Here is a 21,103-nt window from a genome sequence, read left to right on the forward strand (position 1 = left end):
CGACCTATTTGTAATAATATTTTAATTGAATAATTAAACAATAACTTTTAGAACAAATGCGACATATTTTTAATCTAAATAATAATTGAGTGACATGAGTCGCATTTTACCATAAAGAAATTAACTGATTAACTAATTAATCCATTAATACAGACGAAGGTGGGTCCACTAATCCAAGAGGGCCAGCCACGTGTAATCCATGTGGCAATATAGCCAAATATTCAACCTTCTTCCTATGTCCAGTTCTTACCATTTCGCATATACTCTCTCCATATATTTATTGTTTCTGAAATTCTCCCCAAATATTTTTTTTTCGTTTCAATTTGATTGAATTGCATCTCTCTGTTTTCTCCTCCTCCTTTCTGATTCTGGGTTTAATTTAGTTTTCTTTTCTTACCCCAAAAATAACCATAAAAATTGAATCATGTCGAAGAAGAGAAAATCCGAAGCTACGCGGCTGGACGAGATGGATCGGAGCATGTACAACACCTTCTGTAGCGCTGCTAACTCGCTTTCGCAGCTTTATTCTCAGGCCATGAACCACCAGCGTATCTCTTTCCAGGCCGGCGAACGTCACGCCCTGGTTAGCTTCTTTTTCTTTGTGTTTTATTCCAATATATTCCTTTATTTCCCCCCCCCCTTTATCTTATATCTCAATAGGGCTGTATCTGTTTATTAAGTAGGACGTATTTGTTCTAAATGAATTGCTAATTTTCGATGATTGAATTTCGTACCATAATTTGGGACAGAATTGTGTGGAACGGAAAATTCATAAGAAATATGATTGTGTTTTGGAAGAAAGAATTAAACTATGTTTGTTTTTAATCGCAAGTTTACTTTTGAAATTTTGTTGTAATCTGGTGAGAAGATGTTAGCTTTGTTTCTTTGGGATAATTTTTTTCCTTTCCCTCCAAGTTGGAAATTTATGTTAATTTCTTGTAAGAATCAGATATGGTTATTTCTCTCTCAGGATTGTCATGTATTTGGAGGCTCCTAGATGGGTCATATTCTCGTACCCCTATCTGAGCCTGTGTTAGGACTTAGGAAAATGGTGCCAGATACATTGTGAAAATTGATGAGTCAGAATAACATAGGTCAAACTTAAGCAATTAAGAAGAGGTATTAAGTCTGGTACCGATGCATGATTTTATGTTAGATGTGCGAACTTAGGAATTTATATTAGAAATTTTGGGGTGCGAAATTACAAAATGTCAAGAGATGCGAAATTAGATTATCAATAGAACATACAAAGAAAATACCTAAACTATATAAGAATTACTGCACCCCCAGGCCCCAGAACCCCTTGGTCCATCTCTGAATTTAAAGCCCTCAAACAAATTTATGATAACACTGTCTATTTTGAAGTTTTACAGTGAATCCTTTGACTTTGAGCTTCTCAAAATGGAGTCATAGCTTATGACTTGCAAATTCGATGACTGTTGGCAAGCAAGCAAGCCCCTTTTGTGTCTTTTTGTTTGTATCAGAAAGGGATACAGTCTTGAATTTCCTAAACTCTTGATCATGTGTTCTCACTATATATCTGCTTCTAGTTCTTCACTCCTATTGTGGTTCTTTTGGTGTGTTAATTTATCGTGAATTTTGCTTATGGTTGATTCTCTCCTTGCTTTTATTATTCTATTGGCCCTGTATTCTTGCTCTAAGTTGTCTCTAGTGTCTGTTATGGATGATTTGAGCCTACTTTATAATTGCTTTTATTCCGCTGATGATGACTGAAATAGTGAAATGCTTCCCCATGAGAGGTTTAATGGTAAATATTTATGCATATTTCTGTGTTATATTTGCGTTTCCATGTGTTCCTGGTTGGCCTTGGGTATTGAATCTATTACATAAACCCTTCCAACAGGAAAAACTTTTTCAATGGATTTTGAGGCAGCAAGAAGAAGGGGCAAGGGTGACGACAACTGATATAGTAGCTCATTTGCAGGTATCTTTGGTGATGTCTTGCGCTTATTTGTTTTGATGAATATGTTTGGTGATGAAGCCTTTTAAGTATTTTCTTGATAATTTGTCTTTCCTTTCAAATTTCTGTAGAATGAACTTGAGTATGGAGCAGAAGAGTCTCCAATGTCCCCCAGGCCATCATTTCACCAGAACCCTCAAACTGTGACACACATGAATGCTTCTAGCGCTCCTCTTTTATCTACCCCAATTTCAGCATCAACAATTGGACAGGGAGCTCGTTCCGGGGATTATATAGGAAAGAACCTGGAAATCTCAAATGCAATCCCGAACCCGATTCGAGGGAGACTTCAGCACTACCAGTCAGTCCACCAGGTTGGTTACCATTCAAATAATGTCGTATCTTCTTCTTCTGCCGATAGACCTCAAAACCATGAAACCAATTGTAGTCACCAACAGAATGGGGAAGCCAATTCCTCCATCTTCAGTGATTACATGGATATGAATAACCCATTCTGAATTTCCCCCTCTGCGTTTTTGTTCAACCCTGGTTTAGATTTATTTGTTGTAAGGTCTAGGCATCTAGCAAATTCTAAATTCGCTGCAAATGTATTGAAGTTAAATGCTTATGTATCATTGTATTTTACATTTATTCAAGGTAGATATGGCAATTTGTTTACATGTATCATATAATGAAGCGGCCTCAGTGGTATCATATGATGAATGATTTCAATAATAAAGAGGAATGTTATTCTCCTTTGAAAACTTGTGTTTAAATAATTGTATTTACAAGGTATACATGTATTGTCAATCGTTAAAAAATCAAAATAAATATTATCTTACGATCATCTAAGATTATTAAAAAAGCGTGTTCAAAACATGTTATATATATATATTGAAATAATTTAATTTTTTGATTAATTAATTATTATATTTTAATCATGTAATTTAAACTTTAAATGAGTTAGTCAACGAAAATTTCATCAATCGAAGTCGTCTTGAAGAAGAGTTGGACGGTATGAGGCAGAAATATCTCGAAATATGTGAGTTGAAAAAGAAACATAGAGCAGACACTTTGGCATAGGGGAGAAGAGCGAAAAATCTTACGACAATCTTCAGAAGATTGAATTCTCATAAGCTTCTCATTCAAAAGGAGAGTGAAGTTCAGACGGTTGCCAACGCACAGTGATGACGGAACTTAGTCTAACGTCTAATCATCGAGTTAAACAATATAATTATTATATTTTAATAAAATATAACATTTAAATTAAATTTAATTTAATTTAATAAAAATTAATAAAAATGCATGAGGCTCACAAGAAAATTGTTGATAAAATAAATCTTAGTTTTATAATTTTTGTAAAAAAAAAAAGAAGAAAACTTTCTTTTGAAAAAGGTAGGAGAAGACATGCTATGAAATGTGAAACACATTTGTCCTATCCTCCCTTCTTTCTCAACATCATCTCATCTTCCAAACAACCTCTAAATCTATATGATATATATATATATATATATATATATGATTATGCATAAAAAAATATCAACATAAAGCTGTTTTAGGAAAAACCCCTTTCCCTTTCATGCAATTATTCATCTTTTCTGCTGATTTTCTCGTGCTTTTTAGCTACTTTAATTGTATGTTAATGCAGTCCATGATGTCGAATCGATGGCTCGACAAGAGCAAATAATTCTTGTTTGTCTGCTACTGTAAGCACCCTTTTTCTTACAACCAACAATTATTTGTTTTTTTTTATTACTTCTTCTCTCTCTTTTTTATTTTTTTTTCTGCTTCCAATGTTCTTGGAACTGTGTCCTGTTGTTTACTTCCCCCCCCCCCCTTATTTAATTGTTGAAAAGTTTCCCATTAGTTGAGCATAAACAGTGGAAACTGAAGGATTTTTTTTTATTTAATGGAGTGGAACATGAAACCTAATTCTTGGGATTTGAGTGACTTCATTGAGGAAACTGAAACAATCATAGATGCAATCAATGGCAATGGACCAAGTGGTTCCAGAGGGGATTTCAGAGTCGATTTGATGCTTGGTCATGTGGATTCTTCGAGTTCAAAGAAGACTCGATCGAGTAATAACATCGGGACTCGTCCTGTTTCATGCCTTGTCGATGAATGCGATTCGGACCTTAGTGAATGTAGAGACTATCATAGGCGCCATAAGGTGTGTGAGCTCTATTCCAAGACTGCACAAGTTATGATCAATGGCCTAAAGCAAAGATTCTCTCAACAATGCAGCAGGTATTCCCTTTCTTTTCCTTTGTTAGCTGCTACTTTTCGGATCTTCGACGTAATTTAAACCGATGAGATTCGAATTAATGTAGACACTTTGCTGTGATTTGTAGGTTTCACTATGATGGGAAGAGAAGCTGCAGGACACGTCTCGACCGACATAACCGGAGACGAAGGAAGCCTAAACCAGATCCCTTCTCGCGTCCTCGAAGCTATTTATCCGATTACCAAGGTCAGCTATGAGTCTATGACCATGATGCACTTGTTTTATGTGTGATTTTCCTTTGTTTTAATCAATACGAATTCCACATTTCAGGTTCCCAGATGTTGCCATTTTCTAGTGTGATAGCATATCCGACCACCACCGTGGTGAAAACTACTTGGCTGGAAGTTAACGAATCGTCAACTGAGTCTCGATGTCTTAACCCAAAGCAGTTGTTAAACTCACTTGTGAAACAAAGCCTTGTTCTTGGATCCTCTTCAGGCAACTACAAGGAAGGTAAGCAATACATGTTCCTACAAGGGGAGGATCAAACACCTGCGAAAGCTTCCGTTTTCCAGCCGGTTATAGGGGCTGTTGCGCCTTTCTTGGAAGGCAATGGGAGCTGCCATAGTATGTTGTGTGATTCAGATTGTGCTGTCTCTCTTCTATCATCGCCCCTGTTGCATACATTTGGGATCGGTTCGAGTAACACGGTGCAGCCGACATTCCCCTCGGTGCGATCCTTAGGTCCTAGCCATCAAAACTACGTTATAGAGCCCATGGGTTCGGTTGTTGCCAATGGAAGGGAGACTGCGGTCCACGGGACATGAATGTTTCACATGGACTCTGGTGAATCATCTGGAAGTGAAGCCCCTCAAACTCTTCCATTTCAATGGCAGTAGAACATCTGAAACCTTTGCAACACAATAAATTTGGTTTATTTTGTTGAATGAGAGCTAAAACTATAATTCGGGTACATAGAATTGGAAATTCACTTTTCGCTTTTTTTTTTTAGGATTTAGAGTTTAGACTTTGTTTTTATTTTTTTGGGTTTGAATGATAGTTTAAGTATTAAAAAAATAATTAAATTAAATACTAAAATAAAATATATGCTTTCAGATTAAAATTGAATTAGTTGAATTAATATAATAAGTTGTATTTGAAAATATATCAAACGCATATCAGATTTAAATAGTTCAAACAACATCCAAAAAATGCAAGGAATCTTCACATAATTGATTAAGCTTTTGTCTACGAATATATTAATAAAAATACAGAATCATAATTCTATACATTTTGTAATGGAAATAACCTATTGCAGCAAGGTTTGTGTCACTGTCGGCGCGTGGGATCCTAGAGTGGCAGTGACAGCGGTGGCCGATGCATATATCCAAATCATGGTGGCAGATCCGTTTCGTTAAGTGGTCTTCTTCAACGATCTTGCAATGTTCCAATTCAGTAAGATAAGTGTTGGAGTTGAAAAGTCAAATATTATTTTTCAACAATATTTGGCAGCCACCGTAAATTCAAAAGCAAATGGGGCGGCTGTAGCAAACTTTTGTTGAAAATGTGCAAGGGATAATCACACATTTAGTCATTGTACTTTAGGGTATTTTCAAAGATTAGTCCCTAAACTTCAACTATAAATATCCTAGCTCATTTAGCTTCAAAATAATCCCAAAATCTCAAATCATTTCTTTCTCCCAATACTATAGAGTTTTCTTGTGAGTAGTGAGTGTTTTATAAACATCTGTAAATTTTCTCTCTTAGTAAAAGATCTGCAGCAGTCCGGAGACGTAAGCACAATTGGCTGAACTCCGTTATTAATTTCGGGTATTATTTTTTCGCTTTTATTTCGCATTCTCACTAATCTGGTTATAGAGAAATTACTCGTACTCGGTTATTTCCTAACAATTGGTATCAGAGCTTTTGGTTGTGAATTTTATCAATTTTTTGTGAGGTTACTATTCATTACTATTCACGTGAATAGTAAAGTTTATGAATAGTAAAAATTTTGTCGGCGATACGAGCTTGTCGACGAAGGTGTTCTAATACACGGTGGTTCACAAGAATTATCATAAACGATCCAAACGAAGCCAGATTCGAGTGGGAGCGATGGCTGTAGACGAAGGGAATGTGAAAATTGAAAAGTTTGATGGTGCGGACTTTGGCTTTTGGAAGATGCAGATTGAAGATTTTCTGTACCAGAAAAATCTATATCAACATCTCTCAGGAAAGCAACCAGAGGGCATTAAGAATGAAGACTGTGCTCTTCTCGACAAACAAGCCCTCGGAGTTATCTGACTGACGTTATCCTGTAATGTGCTTTCAACATAGCAAAGGAAAAGACCACGACATGTCTTATGGCGGCTCTCTCCAGTATGTATGAGAAGCCATCGACCTCAAATAAAGTTCACTTAATGAGGCGATTATTCAATTTGCGGATGGCGGAAGGGGCATCAATGGCTCAACACCTGAATGAACTCAACACAATCACAACCCAATTGAGTTCCGTGGAAATTGAATTCGATGATGAAATTCGAGCTTTAATTCTCTTATCATCTCTACCAGACAGTTGGAATGCTGCTGTTACAACAGTCAGCAGCTCGTCGGGAAGCAACAAATTAAAATTCGACGATGTTCGGGATCTGGTATTGAGTGAAAAAATTTGACGGAGAGAATCGGGTGAAGCATCAACCTCCTCAGCCTTGCACACGGAGTCTAGAGGGAGAACTTCAGAAAGAAATTCAAATCGTGGCAGATCGAAATCCAGAAGGAGAAAATCAAGAACGAGAAAGAAAGATTTTACCTGTTATAATTGTGACAAGAAGGGTCACTTTAAAAGAGATTATCGAGCACTGAAGAAATATACCGACACACAGGAATCTGCCAATATGACAGAGGAGACAGGTGATGACATAATTCTAAGCGTCAACAGTCTGATTGAATCATGGATCTTGGATTCAGGGGCATCTTTACACTCTACCTTATGCCGAGAAATAATGGAGAACTATGTCAGTGGTGATTTTGGGTAGGTTCATCTAACTGATGATGAAACCTTGAAGATCGTCGAAAAAGGAGACATCCGATTAAAGTTGCCAAACCATACCACCTGGAAGCTGAAAGGAGTGAGACATATTCTTGGCCTCAAAAGAATTTTGATTTCTGTAGGACATCTTGATGTAGAAAGATATAGTACAACTTTTCCAGGTTGTGAATGGAAGATTACCAAAGGCTTGGCCATATGAGCGAGAAAGGGATGAAGACGCTTTTGTCAAAAGGGAAGCTGTCAGATCTAAAGAATGTAGATGTCGGACTATGTGAGGATTGCATCTTTGGCAAACAAAAGAAAGTCAGTTTTGCAAAGATTAGCAATACACCCAAGGCAGAAAAATTAGAGTTGGTTCATACTGATGTATGGGGACCATCTCCAGTTCTATCTCTTACAGGCTCACTATATTATGTCATCTTCATCGATGGTTCTACAAGGAAGATGTGAGTTTATTTTCTGAAGAAGAAATCAGAAGTCTTTGATACATTTAGAAAATGGAAGGCCATGGTGAAAAATGAGATTGGTTTGAAAGTCAAGCGGTTTAGGTATGACAATGGATGAGAGTACAAAAACAGTAGATTCAAAGATTTCTGCGCTAACAATGGATCAAGATGGAGACAACAGATCCCATAACACCGCAGCATAATGGCGTAGCAGAGCGCATGAACAGAACTCTGAATGAACGTGCCAGAAGCATGAGGATACATATCAGATTGCCCAAATTGCTATGGGCTAAAGCTATCAACACTGCAGCTTACATGATCAACCGTGGGCCCTCAGTTCCCTTGGATGGTGGAATACCAGAGGAAGCTTGGAGCAAGAAAGAAATAAACCTTTCATACTTAAGAGTGTTTGTTTGTATTTCTTATGTATACATAAATTATGCTGAAAGAAGTAAACTTGATGTCAAGTCCAACAAATGTGTCTTTGTTGGTTATGGTGGTGATGAGTTCGGTTACCGATTTTGGGACTACGAAAATCGAAAGATCATCAGAAGCATGATGTCATTTTCAATGAAAATGTGATGTACAAAGACATGTCAACCATAGAATCAAGTAGCTCCAATACCGAAGCTGAAACAAAGGAATTTGCTGAGTTCGAGGAGATTTCTGGAAATGATGTTCATATCAATCCTGAAGCAGTTCAAGAAGAACCAGGCACACCAGAACTGAGACGCTCCTCCAGAATTCCTAAATCAACCCAACGGTATTCTCCTTCTTTACACTACTTGTTGCTGACTGACAATGGTGAACCAGAGTGCTATGATGAAGCAATGCAAGTGGAGGATTCAGTCAAGTGGGAGTCTTCCATAAAAGATTAGATGAACTCGCTTATGTCAAATCAGACGTGGGAATTAGCTGAATTACCACCAAACAAGAAAGAGCTCCACAACAAGTGGATTTACAGGATCAAAGAAGAGCATGATAGAAGCAAACGCTACAAAGCAAGATTGGTTGTCAAAGTTTTTCAGCAAAAAGAAGGTATTGACTACAATAAAATTTTCTCTCCAGTCGTGAAACTGTCTACAATCAGACTGGTGTTGAAAATTGTAGCTGCAGAAAATCTATATCTTGAGCAGTTAGATGTAAAGATAACTTTCCTTCATGGTGATTTGAAGGAAGAAATCTATATGAGGCAGCCAGAAGGCTTCATAGAGGAATACAAGAAAAATCTAGTATGCAGGTTAATGAAAAGCTTGTATGGTTTAAAACAAGCTCCTAGACAGTGGTACAAAAAGTTTGATAGCTTCATGGGTAGTAGTGTTTTACCAGATGTCAAGCAGATCATTGTTGCTACATCAAGAAGTTCGACAACAACTTCATTATTTTATTGTTGTACGTTGATGACATGCTCGTTTCAGGCTCAGACATGCAATAGATTATAAACTTGAAGCAAAAATTGTCGAAGCAATTTGCAATGAAAGATCTAGGCGCTGCAAAGCAGATTCTTGGGATGAGGATCAAAAGAGACACAAAGTCGGGGACTTTGATGTTATCACAGGCTGAGTACATCAACAAAGTATTCTCCAGGTTTAACATGCAAGATGCTAAACCAGTAAGTACACCTTTAGGTATTCATTTTAGACTCTCCAAAGAATAGTTACCAAAGACGGAGGAAGAACGTGCACACATGGTGAAGGTGCCATATGCCTCAGCAATTGGAAGTCTAATGTATGCCATGGTTTGTACCAGACCAGATATTGCTCAAGCAGTGTGAGCTGTTAGCAGGTACATGAATAATTCGAGCAAGGTACAGTGGGAAGCAGTCAAATGGATCCTCGGATATCTGTGGGGTACCACAAACAAAGCACTTTGTTTCAAAGGTGGAGATACAATACTGACAGGCTATGTAGATGCTGACTTAGCCGGAAATGTTGACATCAGAAGGAGCACTACAAGGTATATCTATACTTTAGGAGGAACCACAATGAGTTGGGTTTCTCAACAACAGAAGATAGTTGCTCTCCACAATCGAAGCAGAATATGTCGCTGTTACAGAAGCCAGCAAGGAGATGGTCTGGCTCCAAAGTTTCTTGGAAGAGTTAGGAAAGAAACAAGAAAACAATGTCTTGTATTGTGTCTTGTATTACGACAGTCAAAGTGTTATCCATCTAGCGAAGAATCCGTCTTTTCATTCCAGAACGAAGCACATACAATTGAGATATCATTTTATCCGATCTCTTCTAGAAGATGGGATTTTGAAACTTGAAAAGATTAGTGGAGCTCAAAATCTGGAAGACATGTTGACAAAGACGGTGACTACGGACAAGCTGAAGTTGTGTTCAGCTTCAGTTGGCATTCTAGAATAACAAGACCAGAAATGCTGCTGCATTGATTGAGGTGTGAAGACAGATTAAAATCAGTCTTCAAGTGGGAGATTGCTGGAGTTGAAAAGTCAAATATTGTTTTTCAACAATATTTGGCAGCCACCGTGAATTCAAAAGCAAATGGGGCGGCTATAGCAAACTTTTGTTGAAAATGTGCAAGGGATAATCACACATTTAGTCATTATACTTTAGGGTATTTTCAAAGATTAATCCCTAAACTTCAACTATAAATGTCCTAGCTCATTTAGCTTCAAAATCATCCCAAAATCCCAAATCATTTCTTTCTCCAATACTAGAGAGTTTTCTTATGAGTTGTGAGTGTTTTATAAACACCTGTAAATTTTCTCTCTTAGTAAAAGATCTGCAGCAGTCCGGAGACGTAAGCACAATTGGCTAAACTCCGTTATCAATTTCGGGTATTATTTTTCCGCTTTTATTTCGCATTCTCACTAATCTGGTTATAGGGAAATTACTCGTACTCGGTTATTTCCTAACAATAAGTATATTTAAATCTTTTTCATATTAAAATTTAGGGTAAAGTATACAAATGGTCCTTCAACTAAAGATGTTGCTTTGTTGAGTACCTTAACTATATGACGTTGTTTTGTTGAGTCACTGATTATTAAAAATTACAAATAATCATTCAACTATTCATTATGTTCTAAAATTTTCCTTTTTCATAAAAAAAATTAACAGCAGTTTAATATCTGGATATTAACATCATTCTAAATTTTAAACTGGGTTTTTTATTAATCTGGGACAACTACAATGTAATATAAAGACAACTCTTAACCTTTTGATATTGAACGCTCCCAAGTAGGGATGGACCGAGGGGGTGCAGTCAAACCCCATAGAAATCTTAAATTCTTTTATTTATTAGGTATTTTCTTTGTAATTTATATGAATTATATGATTTTGTACCCTTGAGATTTTGTAATCTCGCACCTCTAAATTTTTAATATAATTTTTTATATTCGTACCCTCTAACACAAATTCATGCGTCCATCCCTGCACACCCCTAACATTCTTGGGTGCTTGAACCCATGTCTTCAAGGAATAACAACGGAAGTCACTTGGTTCGTGTTTAATATAAATATGGAATATACTTATTTACTTAATAATTAATTAATTATTACCTTTGGTGAAGCATGCTGCAAGAGTTTTCACCCACAATCCCGGTATCTCCGTCGTCCAGCTCTTTCAACTAAACCTCAAAATTCGCAGTAAATATAATTAACTTCATCTTGAAACTAAATGTTTCGAATATTAATCCCATCATATAAAGTACAATATTAAAGTCTCACTCTTTTCTGTAGGCGAGTGCTGTACCCTTGCAATTGTTTGTGCTTCGTTGAAACACAAGATATCCTTATCTTGAATTGCTTTTCTGATGATATAAAAGTTCGGATATGGATACGTATTCGATTCGTTTATATTAGATATTATTGGTATATTTTATAACTTTAAAGAACTGATCAAAGAGCATGTTCTAAGAATTTTCTTACCCTTCTCTTCATCAAGGTGGCGTGATCCGAAACAATTCGGTTTTATTTATTACAGAAAATACGTATTAATGATATGTGTTCGCGTGTGTATATACGTACGATATTATACATTATTTAGGATGTCGATATAAAATACTATGATCATTTTTGTTTTAGATATATACTCGTATCTGACGTTTATTCAAACACGACGAGCATATAATTGTCTGTAAACCCTTCTCTACGTACCTTTCTTGAGCTGACACGTTCGACACCTAGTTTCAACTGGCGCTCGAGCTGTTTCAAGTCTCTCATGCCTAATGCTAAGATGTCTTCTCCAGATAAGTGCCTGTAAAAACACGAAAACATTTGACATTTGGAAAACATGGAATATATAGCTATCTGCGTGTGTTACATACTTTTGTCTAGCTTCCAAGGTGATTATGGATCTCTTTAGCTCTTCAATCTCGTTTCTCCAAAACTGTGACCATCAGCAAAACCAACAGCTGTTTAGAACATTATACAAGGGTGTAGCAGAAAGGCACACTGCACTACTCCTAAAGAGAGAATTCATATATATTTATATACACACGCATGTATGTTTGAATCTTAAAGATGATATTGTTTGTATGATAATCCCGGACACATACCGGATAACGAACACAAAATATTAAAAAAAAGAAGAGGCAAAACATGATATATTAAAGATTGAACCCACAGGGGGTATGCCCCCGTCATTTCCTTAAGCCAAATGCTTAAAATAAAGTTATGCATGAACTCTTAAGCAATGTTCTCTCTTTTTTGCTTTGGGTTCTTATTAGAGTGTGATATCCATGCACAAACTTAAATAATAGATGTCAGTTCTTGAGCATTACGATGTTTTGTTTCGTGTCTTGTTGTTACAGTCCAGAGATTTACTTGATGATAACTGTTAGGAGGATTAACTTCTAAAATATTTGGGGTGAATATATAAGATTTTAAGAGATAAAAATAAATTATCAATTGAACATATAAAGAAAACATTTAAAATATCTAATTATTTTCATGTTGTTTAGTTCCTGAGCCTCCACAAAAGCTACGAGGAAGAGGTCGATGAAGAGGCCGAGTACGAGGCGGCACCTATGGCGGTGGAGGACATTATGGCTATGGTGAATCAGATGCACCTATGGCGTTCTTATAAATATTTTAATTTTATTTTGAATTAAGAAAAATGATCAAATAGTATACATATTCTAGTATATGTTTGTTTCTTTATCCAGGGCAGGTGTTTAGATCAGGACTTCATGCATGGTGAAGCACGACGATATTATCCAATCTTCATTAAACAAAACTACTAGTGAAGAAAATTAAATATATGTTGAATCACCTAGAAGATGATGTTGAATCAGAAAAATCAACGCAAAATGATAAGAAATCCAAATGAATGGAAAAACGAAGCCGGCAGCCATTGCCAAACTGTGCTCAACATTCAACTTTCTGCTCATTCATAAAAAAATTACCCTTTATTCAGCAACAAAATATACACAGTTTTCCTTAATCCCACTCTCGAAAGATATTAATCAATGATACGAACCGAATTAAGCTAACTGCTGTCGCCCAAAACTTAAAACCTAAACTAAATCGAAAAAATGATTAAAACCGAGTTGATTAAGCTTCATGATCATGATTAATGACCCCCAACCCAGAATAAATCAATGATCAAGAAGCTAGTTTCTTGCACCTGCAGATTCGATTACCTTAATATTCCTAGAGAGAGAAATCTTCAATACCAAGAATTCTTGTCGTTGCCAACCTTAACACGCTTCGTCTCCTTGTAAATACTCTCAATAGATCGATACCTTTTTTTCTTTCTCGAAATTTCATCTTCTTCCCCAAAAATCTCTTCAATCTTTGCAGAAGTAGTTATATCATCTTGACTTTGGTTTTTGATCATCTGTGTTTCGATTCCCTTGTTGTCTTCATTGCTGTTGCAGCATTTACTGTTGTTTTCGTCGCTTAGTTGAATCAGCTGTTGAGCCGCGGCAGCCATGTCGGAGTCCAACATCGACAGTATTTTCGACTTAACTGAAGACTTTGAATCCGACATTGGAGATCAACCCAATGTTTGATTTTTTCCCCCTCGGATTTTTATTCTTTCTGCCCAAAGAAATTGAAATTCCTTCTTCCTTTTCTATTCTTTGGTGATTTTTGTGATTACCTTGTGAACGGGATTTTGGTTTTGTGAAATTGGGCGTAGAGCGCGTTTTAAGGGTACGTGTTGTATGAGGTTGACAAGCAAGAAAAATTAAGAAAGTGCAGCGTTGTTGCGGTCAAGTACTTTACCCCGCCGGGTTACCCATTTTGTCTGGGTCGGATCTTTAACAATATCTTTAGTAGGGGTAATATTCAAATTGAGTCTAGTCGAGTAAAAAGAATTTTAATTAATCGAATTAATTAGTTTTTTTTTATAACTCAAATTTTATATAATATGTTTTGAGTTAAATTGAATATTTTAAGATTCTATTTATGTAACAACCCGACTATTTACAAAATAATATTAATTGAAATTGGAGGTAAATTGTGAAAATGGGTGAAATTAAGTGACTAAAGTATAATTTATGAAAACTTGTATGCCATTTTCAAAGTAAAGGAAATTCATGGACCAAACCCTGAATTTCCCCTAAAAGTGTCGACAGGTTTGGTTATAACTAACGTGTTTTCTGATTTCAATTAGAAAACACAAAAGCTTTTATTAAACTTTCACTCCTCCCGCACCTCGACTTTCAAATCCGATTCCGATGTCGTTCGACATCCGATTGTCAAATTGAAACCACCATCGTGTTCGTTATCGAGTCAGGAACAATCCCCTTAAATTAATTAAAGCGAAACGCTGCTAAACGTCGGGAATTTCAAGTCAAAGCATCGACGTTTTTTTAGCTCTATCGTCGAGAAAATCTCAAATTCACCGCCGATCGTTGCTCAGTTTACGACACCTCCTGCACCATCGTGTTCCTTGTGTCGTTTCGAGTTCACCGGTATCAACCTTGTCCGCCGTAGACGGCGGCGCGTGAGGAGGTGGTGCAGTCAAAGATTCGGCCGATTTGAAATCGAGCTCTCCGCCGTTCAAAAATTTGAACCGATCGTTGTAAGTATCTCGAAATCGCTCAAAATAATTTTTAGAAATTTTTCCGGGATTTTTAGGGCCCCGGAGGACGCCTCACGCGCCACACGCGCCGCCGCAGGGCGAGTGGCTGCTGGAAACCGGTTTAACCGGTCTGACCCGACCGACCGACCCGACCCGACCGTTGACCCGACCCGACCGTTGACCGTTGACTTTCTTTGACCAAAACTTAAAATGGCTTTGACCGAGCATTAAACGACCGTTAATCTTTTCCGAGTATACCTATCCTGATAATTTTCGACGTGCCAAATCCGTTTCCGCTGTCCGTTTCGTCAAATTCGAAGCCGAAGGCCTCCAAATCGACGGTCAAAGTATTTGACTTTGACTTTGACCAAGAATATGAATTTTCGAAAAGTCATACTTTATGTTTTTCGACGTCCTGATTCCGATTCCGCAATCCGTTTGGCCAAATTCAGACTCGAAATACCCCAAATTGATAGTCAAACACGAAAAATGCTTATATACTTAAGAAGTCTAGTTTTGAACAATTAAATAGGATTTGGGACTGATAGATTATTATTGTTTGAATGTACAAGAGACTCTCCGGATCGTTCAACAACTCGACCCAGCTCTTCTAGATCAGTTAAACCACGTGTTCCATTATTCACGCGTTCGAAAACTGTAGCAGAGCGTAGTGAAACCAGCAATCAGTAGATTTGCTATTTGAACCTATTGTCGAGGTGTGTTCCCTACTTATTACTGAACTGTTTTATTGGTTTTAATATGTGGTACACCGAATTCATTGGTTATTGTTTTATGGATGCACCAATTTAATGTGACAATTTATGGAATATGGCTGCTATCTAATTTTTGTTTTGAAATGGTATATGATTACCATGTTTTTGGATTTATAGAATTTATGTCACGGTGCAATTGAATTTTGGAATTGAATTACGATGGAATAGCTCTGATCAAGCTATATGGGCCTAATGTGACTCTTGAGGGCCCCAAGATGTTTCGTTAGGTCGGTTTTCCTTTGCTGTGTGCTTAGGGTAAGCTATATGGACTTATTGACTTGGGCTTAAGGATACAAGCTTCAGAGCTTATCCTTAAGTTGGCTTTCTTTTTGCTATGTGCATAAAGTAAGCTATATGGAAAATAATTTTGGGAACTACTGATGGTGTACCAGAAAAGGGTTTAAACTATGATTTTCAAAAGTTAAACTCTTTTACGAATTTGTGAGATTACTGGACTATGATTTGTACCTATTGACATTTTATGGAAATGTTGGGACACACTGAGCCTAGCTCACCTTTTGAAAATGTTTTCCCCCTTTCAGATACTGTTGGTTAGATACCTCGGTTCGAGCACTTGGAGGATCAACATATCTCTTGAAGTAAATCAGATTGTAATGTTTTTATCTTGCAAGTTGGCTTTATTTTGGTGACATGGACCTTATTTTAAATATCGGATTTTATAATGATGACTCTTTTGCTATTACTGCTCGGTTTATTATGATTTTGAATTTGAATACATGTTTTAAATTAAATTATTATTTATTGGTACTATATTTACGAGTTGGATTTTGATAGTATAATTTGTTTATAATTTCATGTTATTTATAATGTGATTTTATATTGATGGAATAACGATTTCGGAAAATGTCTTTAATAATCATAATGTGATCCACTAGACTTAGTCGAAACGCATAGGCCGGGTCTAGGGTGTTACATTTATTGGTATCAGAGCTTTTGGTTTTTAACCCTCGGACTGTGTATGAGTCCACATTGAAAATACAGTTTTGAAATATTTTACAAAACGAGTTACTAAGGCCATGTCACAAAGTTATTAAGATTTTAACTATGTTCGAGACTCCAAGTGTTTATCTAACCTTAAGTTTATCTTATGTAGTAATCTCGAGATATACCAAAATGAGTGCTAGACGTGGTCGTCGAACTAGTCGTGGACGAGGTCGAGTGGCTAGATTTATAGATCCGATTGATGAGATACGAGTAGATCCCCCACCTCCGATAGGTGATCCTGCTCCTACGACCCCAACGAATATGCCACCTACCGATGGTATTGGCATGACTGCACCGATCATAGGAGCGACCGATATTGAGTCAGAGTCTACTGGAGTTGCATTGGATGAGAATTTTAGTAGACAATTTCTGTAGTTAATACAGGGAGCAGTTAGAGCTACTGGTGTTGTATTTGAGGTTCCTATTTCACAGACGTTGATTGCCAATGGAGTTAGAACTTTTGGGGGACAGATTGGTGGAGCTCCTACTGAAGCTGAGGATTGGCTCCAGGATACAGAGAGACGAATGGATCAGTTGGGTTTGGACTCAACTAAGAGATATCTGGGTGCTGTAGCAATGTTAGATGGTAATGCCTACACTTGGTGGGAGTCAGTGATCAGTAGTGTTCCTACCGATCGTTTGACCTGGAATTTCTTTAAGGATCGCTTTCGGAGTCGTTTTCTGGGAGAGCGCTACTTAGCTCAGAGACGACAACAGTTTCAAGACTTGGTTCAGGGAGACATGACTGTTTCTGAGTATGAGATCGAGTTCTTGAAGTTACTGAAGTATGGATTCAGTATGGTACCTACTGAGAGAGATCGATGTCGTAAATTTGCCCTTGGACTCAGATACAAGCTGCGTAGGCAAGTTGTAACCCATCAGGATGAAATATTTGATGTGCTGGTGGGCAAAGCCAAAGATGCTGAAGAGGTGGAGGTTTTAGCTTCTGGTAGAGAGCGTGTTGATCAGGAACGATCTAAAAAATTTTCAGGCCCGATGGAGTCATCAGTATAGTCCGGGAAGAGGACTCGTACTTCAGCCCCTCAGAGAAGCAATACACGTTTCAGACCTGCAGCATCCTCACCGTTAGTTAGCAGTCGAGGCGGTTACTCGTCGTATTATAATGGGCCCCTTTGTGAGTATTATGGTAAACAGCACTCAGGAGAGTGTCGTAAGAAGATGGGTCTTTGCTATCAGTTTGGATCTAGTGGTCATTATCGGAGGGATTGTCCTCAGCTAGTTTCGTTTGAGCAGACCACTACCCAAACTCCTGTGCGTTCGCAGACTATAGTACAGACCCCAATTAGAGATCGTAGTCAAGGAAAGACTCAAGGATTAGCGTCCAAGACAGACAGTAGAGCCCGACCTCAGCAAAATAGAGGGCCAACAGCTTCTGAGGCTAGACAGCCAGCTTTGGTTTATGCAACTAGACGTCGTGATGACAGAGATGAGCCTGAGGTTATTGCAGGTACATTTACTATTTATTCTACCCCATACTTTGCATTATTGGACAATGGCTCCACTCACTCCTATGTATCGAGCTCAGTATCTCGAAACCTTCAGATTCTGATCGAGAACACTGAAAATACTGTTACAGTTACAAGTCCAGTAGGACAAGCAGTATTAGTGAATAAAGTATTTCGGCGTTGTCCTCTCGAGGTTCAGGGAGAAATTTTTCTCGTTGATCTTATGGAACTTCCTTTAGGGGAGTTTGATCTAATTCTTGGAATGGATTGGTTGAATAAACACAAGGTAAAGCTGGATTGCGAATACAAGCGGGCTACTCTGAAGACTTCAGATGGTCGGACTGTTGTGTTAATTGGTGAACGGCGTGGTTATCTCTCCAATATAGTTTCAGCGATGGAAATTGATCGTATGATCCGGAAGGGATATGAGACCTTCATTGCTTGTATTTTGAACACCAAAGGTGCATTGTCCACGATCGAGGAGATTCGTACAGTTAGCGAGTTTCCTAATGTTTTTCCGGAGGAGTTGCCTGGGTTACCTCCTGATAGAGAGGTATAGTTCGAGATTGAGACTTATCTGGGATCTTCACCTATTTCTATGGCACCTTATCGTATGGCTCCAAAGGAACTTAAGGAGTTGAAAGTACAATTGCAAGAATTATTCGATCGAGGATTTATCCGACATAGTACTTCACCATGGGGAACTCCAGTTCTATTCGTGAAAAAGAAGGATGGGTCGCTAAGATTATGTATTGACTATCAGAAATTGAACAAGATGACGGTCAAGAATAAATACCCATTACCCAGGATTGATGACTTATTTGATCAATTGCGAGGAGCTACTGTATTCTCTAAGATTGATCTTCGTTCGGGGTATTATCAATTGAAAGTTAAAGGATTTGACGTTGCAAAAACGACCATTCGCACTAGATATGGTCATTATGAATTTTTAGTGATGCCTTTTGGTTTGACGAACGCTCCTGCAGCTTTCATGGATTTGATGAATCGGGTGTTCCGACCATATTTGGATCAATTTGTGGTGGTCTTCATTGACGATATTCTGATATATTCTCGTACTGAGGCAGAGCATGACGAGCATTTGAAGATCGTTCTGCGGACTTTGAGAGAGCATCGTCTATATGCCAAACTAAGCAAGTGTGAGTTTTGGCTTCAAGAAGTGTCATTTCTGGGGCATATTATTTCTGCGCGAGGTGTTCAGGTTGATCCCAGCAAGATAGAGGCTATTATGAATTGGAAACGACCTAAGAACGTATCTGAAATCCGCAGTTTCTTGGGCTTGGCTGGTTATTATCGACGTTTTTTTGAGGGCTTCTCGATCATTGCTTCTCCTTTGACAAAGTTGTTAAGGAAGAATGTGCCGTTTGACTGGGGCGAGGCACAACAGGAGAGCTTTGAGAAATTAAAGGCGATTTTGACTCAAGCACCGGTGTTGATTCAACCAGAGTCCGGGAAGGATTTTACAGTGTATAGTGATGCTTCACATTCAGGACTTGGTTGTGTTTTAATGCAGGAAAGTAAGGTGGTGGCTTATGCATCCCGTCAGCTGTGGCCGCATGAGAGTAACTATCCTACTCACGATTTAGAGTTGGCAGCAGTAATTTTTGCCTTGAAGATTTGGAGACACTATCTTTATGGAGAGAAGTGTTACATTTTCATGGATCATAAGAGCTTAAAGTATCTTCTGACCCAGAAGGAACTTAATTTGAGACAGCGTCGCTGGTTAGAGCTTCTAAAGGATTATGATTGCGTGATTGATTACCACCCTGGTAAAGCTAACATTGTAGCAGATGCTTTGAGTTGAAAGACGGTATCGGAGTTGAGGTCTTTAATGGCCAAGATGAATTTATATGACGATGGCACTTTGTTAGCAGAATTGCAAGTTAAGCCGACCTTGGTTGATGAGATCAAAGCTAAGCAGCCCCTTGATAGCTCCTTGCTTTCCATCTTTGAGCAAGTAGAGCAGGGGACAAACTCAGATTACGCAATTGATCAGGATGAAGTTTTATGCTTTAAAGGTAGATATTGTGTACCTGATGATGCTGAGTTGAGGCAGACTATCCTTACTGAGGCTCATAGTAGTCCATATGCTATGCACCCCGGAGGAGATAAGATGTACCGGAATTTAAGAGAGATGTATTATTGGATTGGTATGAAGAAAGACATATCTGACTTTGTGGCTAGGTGTTTGACTTGTCAGCAAGTTAAGGTAGAACATCAACATCCATCATGTTTGTTACAGCCTATCAAGATTCCTGAATGGAAATGGGAGCGTATTACTATGGATTTTGTTACTGGCTTGCCTATGACTCATTCGAAAAAAGATTCAGTTTGGGTGATTGTTGACAGACTTACAAAGTCAGCTCACTTCATTCCTGTGCGAGTAAATTATACTTTGGATAAGCTGGCAAGATTGTATATTTCAGAGATTGTCAGATTGCATGGTGTTCCATTGTCTATTATTTCTGATCGAGATCCGAGATTTACTTCGAGATTTTGGAAGGCGTTACATACGGCTTTGGGAACAAGATTGGATTATAGTACATCCTTTCATCCACAAACTGATGGTCAATCTGAGAGAGTAATTCAGATTCTGGAGGATATGTTGCGGGGTTGCGTAATCGATTTTCATGGTAGTTGGGAGAACTTTTTGTCGTTGGCTGAATTTGCTTACAATAACAGTTATCAGACCAGCATTCGTATGGCACCCTATGAAGCACTCTATGGGCGTAAATGTCGCACTTCGATCTGTTGGACTGAGTTACGTGATATGAAAAAGTTGGGACCTGAGTTAGTGCGAGAGACGGAGGACACAGTCAGATTAATCCATGACCGTCTGAAAGAGGCATTTGATAGGCAGAAATCTTATGCAGATCAAAGAAGGAAGGATATACAGTTTGAAGTGGGAGATCAGGTCTTTTTGAAAGTTTCACCCTGGAAGAAAGTATTGAGATTCGGGCGTAAGGGTAAATTGAGTCCAAGATTTATTGGACCATTTCGTATCTTGAAGAGGGTAGGACCTGTTGCATATCAGCTTGAGTTGCCTTCTGAGCTAAGTCGTATTCATGATGTCTTTCATGTATCAATGTTAAGGAGATACCGTCCAGATCCAGGTCACATTATTCAGGTTGAAGAAGTAGAACTGAGACCTGATTTGTCATATGAAGAGGAGCCCATTCAGATCTTAGAGAGAGATGAACGAGTTCTTC

The 21,103-nt window shown here is 38.0% G+C and overlaps 3 protein-coding genes and 1 pseudogene across 3 annotated transcripts; 2 read left to right on the top strand and 2 right to left on the bottom strand.

Annotated features, from left to right (window-relative positions):
- Positions 1 to 255: 255 nt before the first annotated feature.
- LOC120136054 lies at positions 256 to 2,685 on the top strand. Its single transcript, XM_039152171.1, has 3 exons — positions 256 to 583; positions 1,865 to 1,945; positions 2,053 to 2,685. Exons 1-3 carry the CDS (start codon positions 425 to 427, stop codon positions 2,437 to 2,439), a joined length of 627 nt encoding a protein of 208 aa, XP_039008102.1. The 5' UTR covers positions 256 to 424; the 3' UTR covers positions 2,440 to 2,685.
- A 1,145-nt stretch (positions 2,686 to 3,830) lies between these two features.
- Positions 3,831 to 5,041, top strand: LOC120136074 (squamosa promoter-binding-like protein 13A). The gene is made up of 3 exons (XM_039152186.1): positions 3,831 to 4,171; positions 4,276 to 4,394; positions 4,479 to 5,041. The coding sequence occupies exons 1-3, from the start codon at positions 3,831 to 3,833 to the stop codon at positions 4,973 to 4,975; spliced, it is 957 nt and encodes a 318-aa protein (XP_039008117.1). The 3' UTR covers positions 4,976 to 5,041.
- A 6,115-nt stretch (positions 5,042 to 11,156) lies between these two features.
- On the bottom strand, positions 11,157 to 11,995 carry LOC120135875 (annotated as a pseudogene).
- Positions 11,996 to 13,270: 1,275 nt separating this feature from the next.
- Positions 13,271 to 13,600, bottom strand: LOC120135876. The gene has a single exon (XM_039152048.1). The coding sequence runs from the start codon at positions 13,592 to 13,594 to the stop codon at positions 13,271 to 13,273; it is 324 nt and encodes a 107-aa protein (XP_039007979.1). The 5' UTR covers positions 13,595 to 13,600.
- Positions 13,601 to 21,103: the final 7,503 nt, after the last annotated feature.

The sequence above is a fragment of the Hibiscus syriacus genome, unplaced genomic scaffold, assembly GCF_006381635.1.
Source record: "Hibiscus syriacus cultivar Baekdansim isolate YM2019G1 unplaced genomic scaffold, ASM638163v2 tig00110621_pilon, whole genome shotgun sequence".
Classification (NCBI taxonomy): Eukaryota; Viridiplantae; Streptophyta; class Magnoliopsida; order Malvales; family Malvaceae; genus Hibiscus; species Hibiscus syriacus.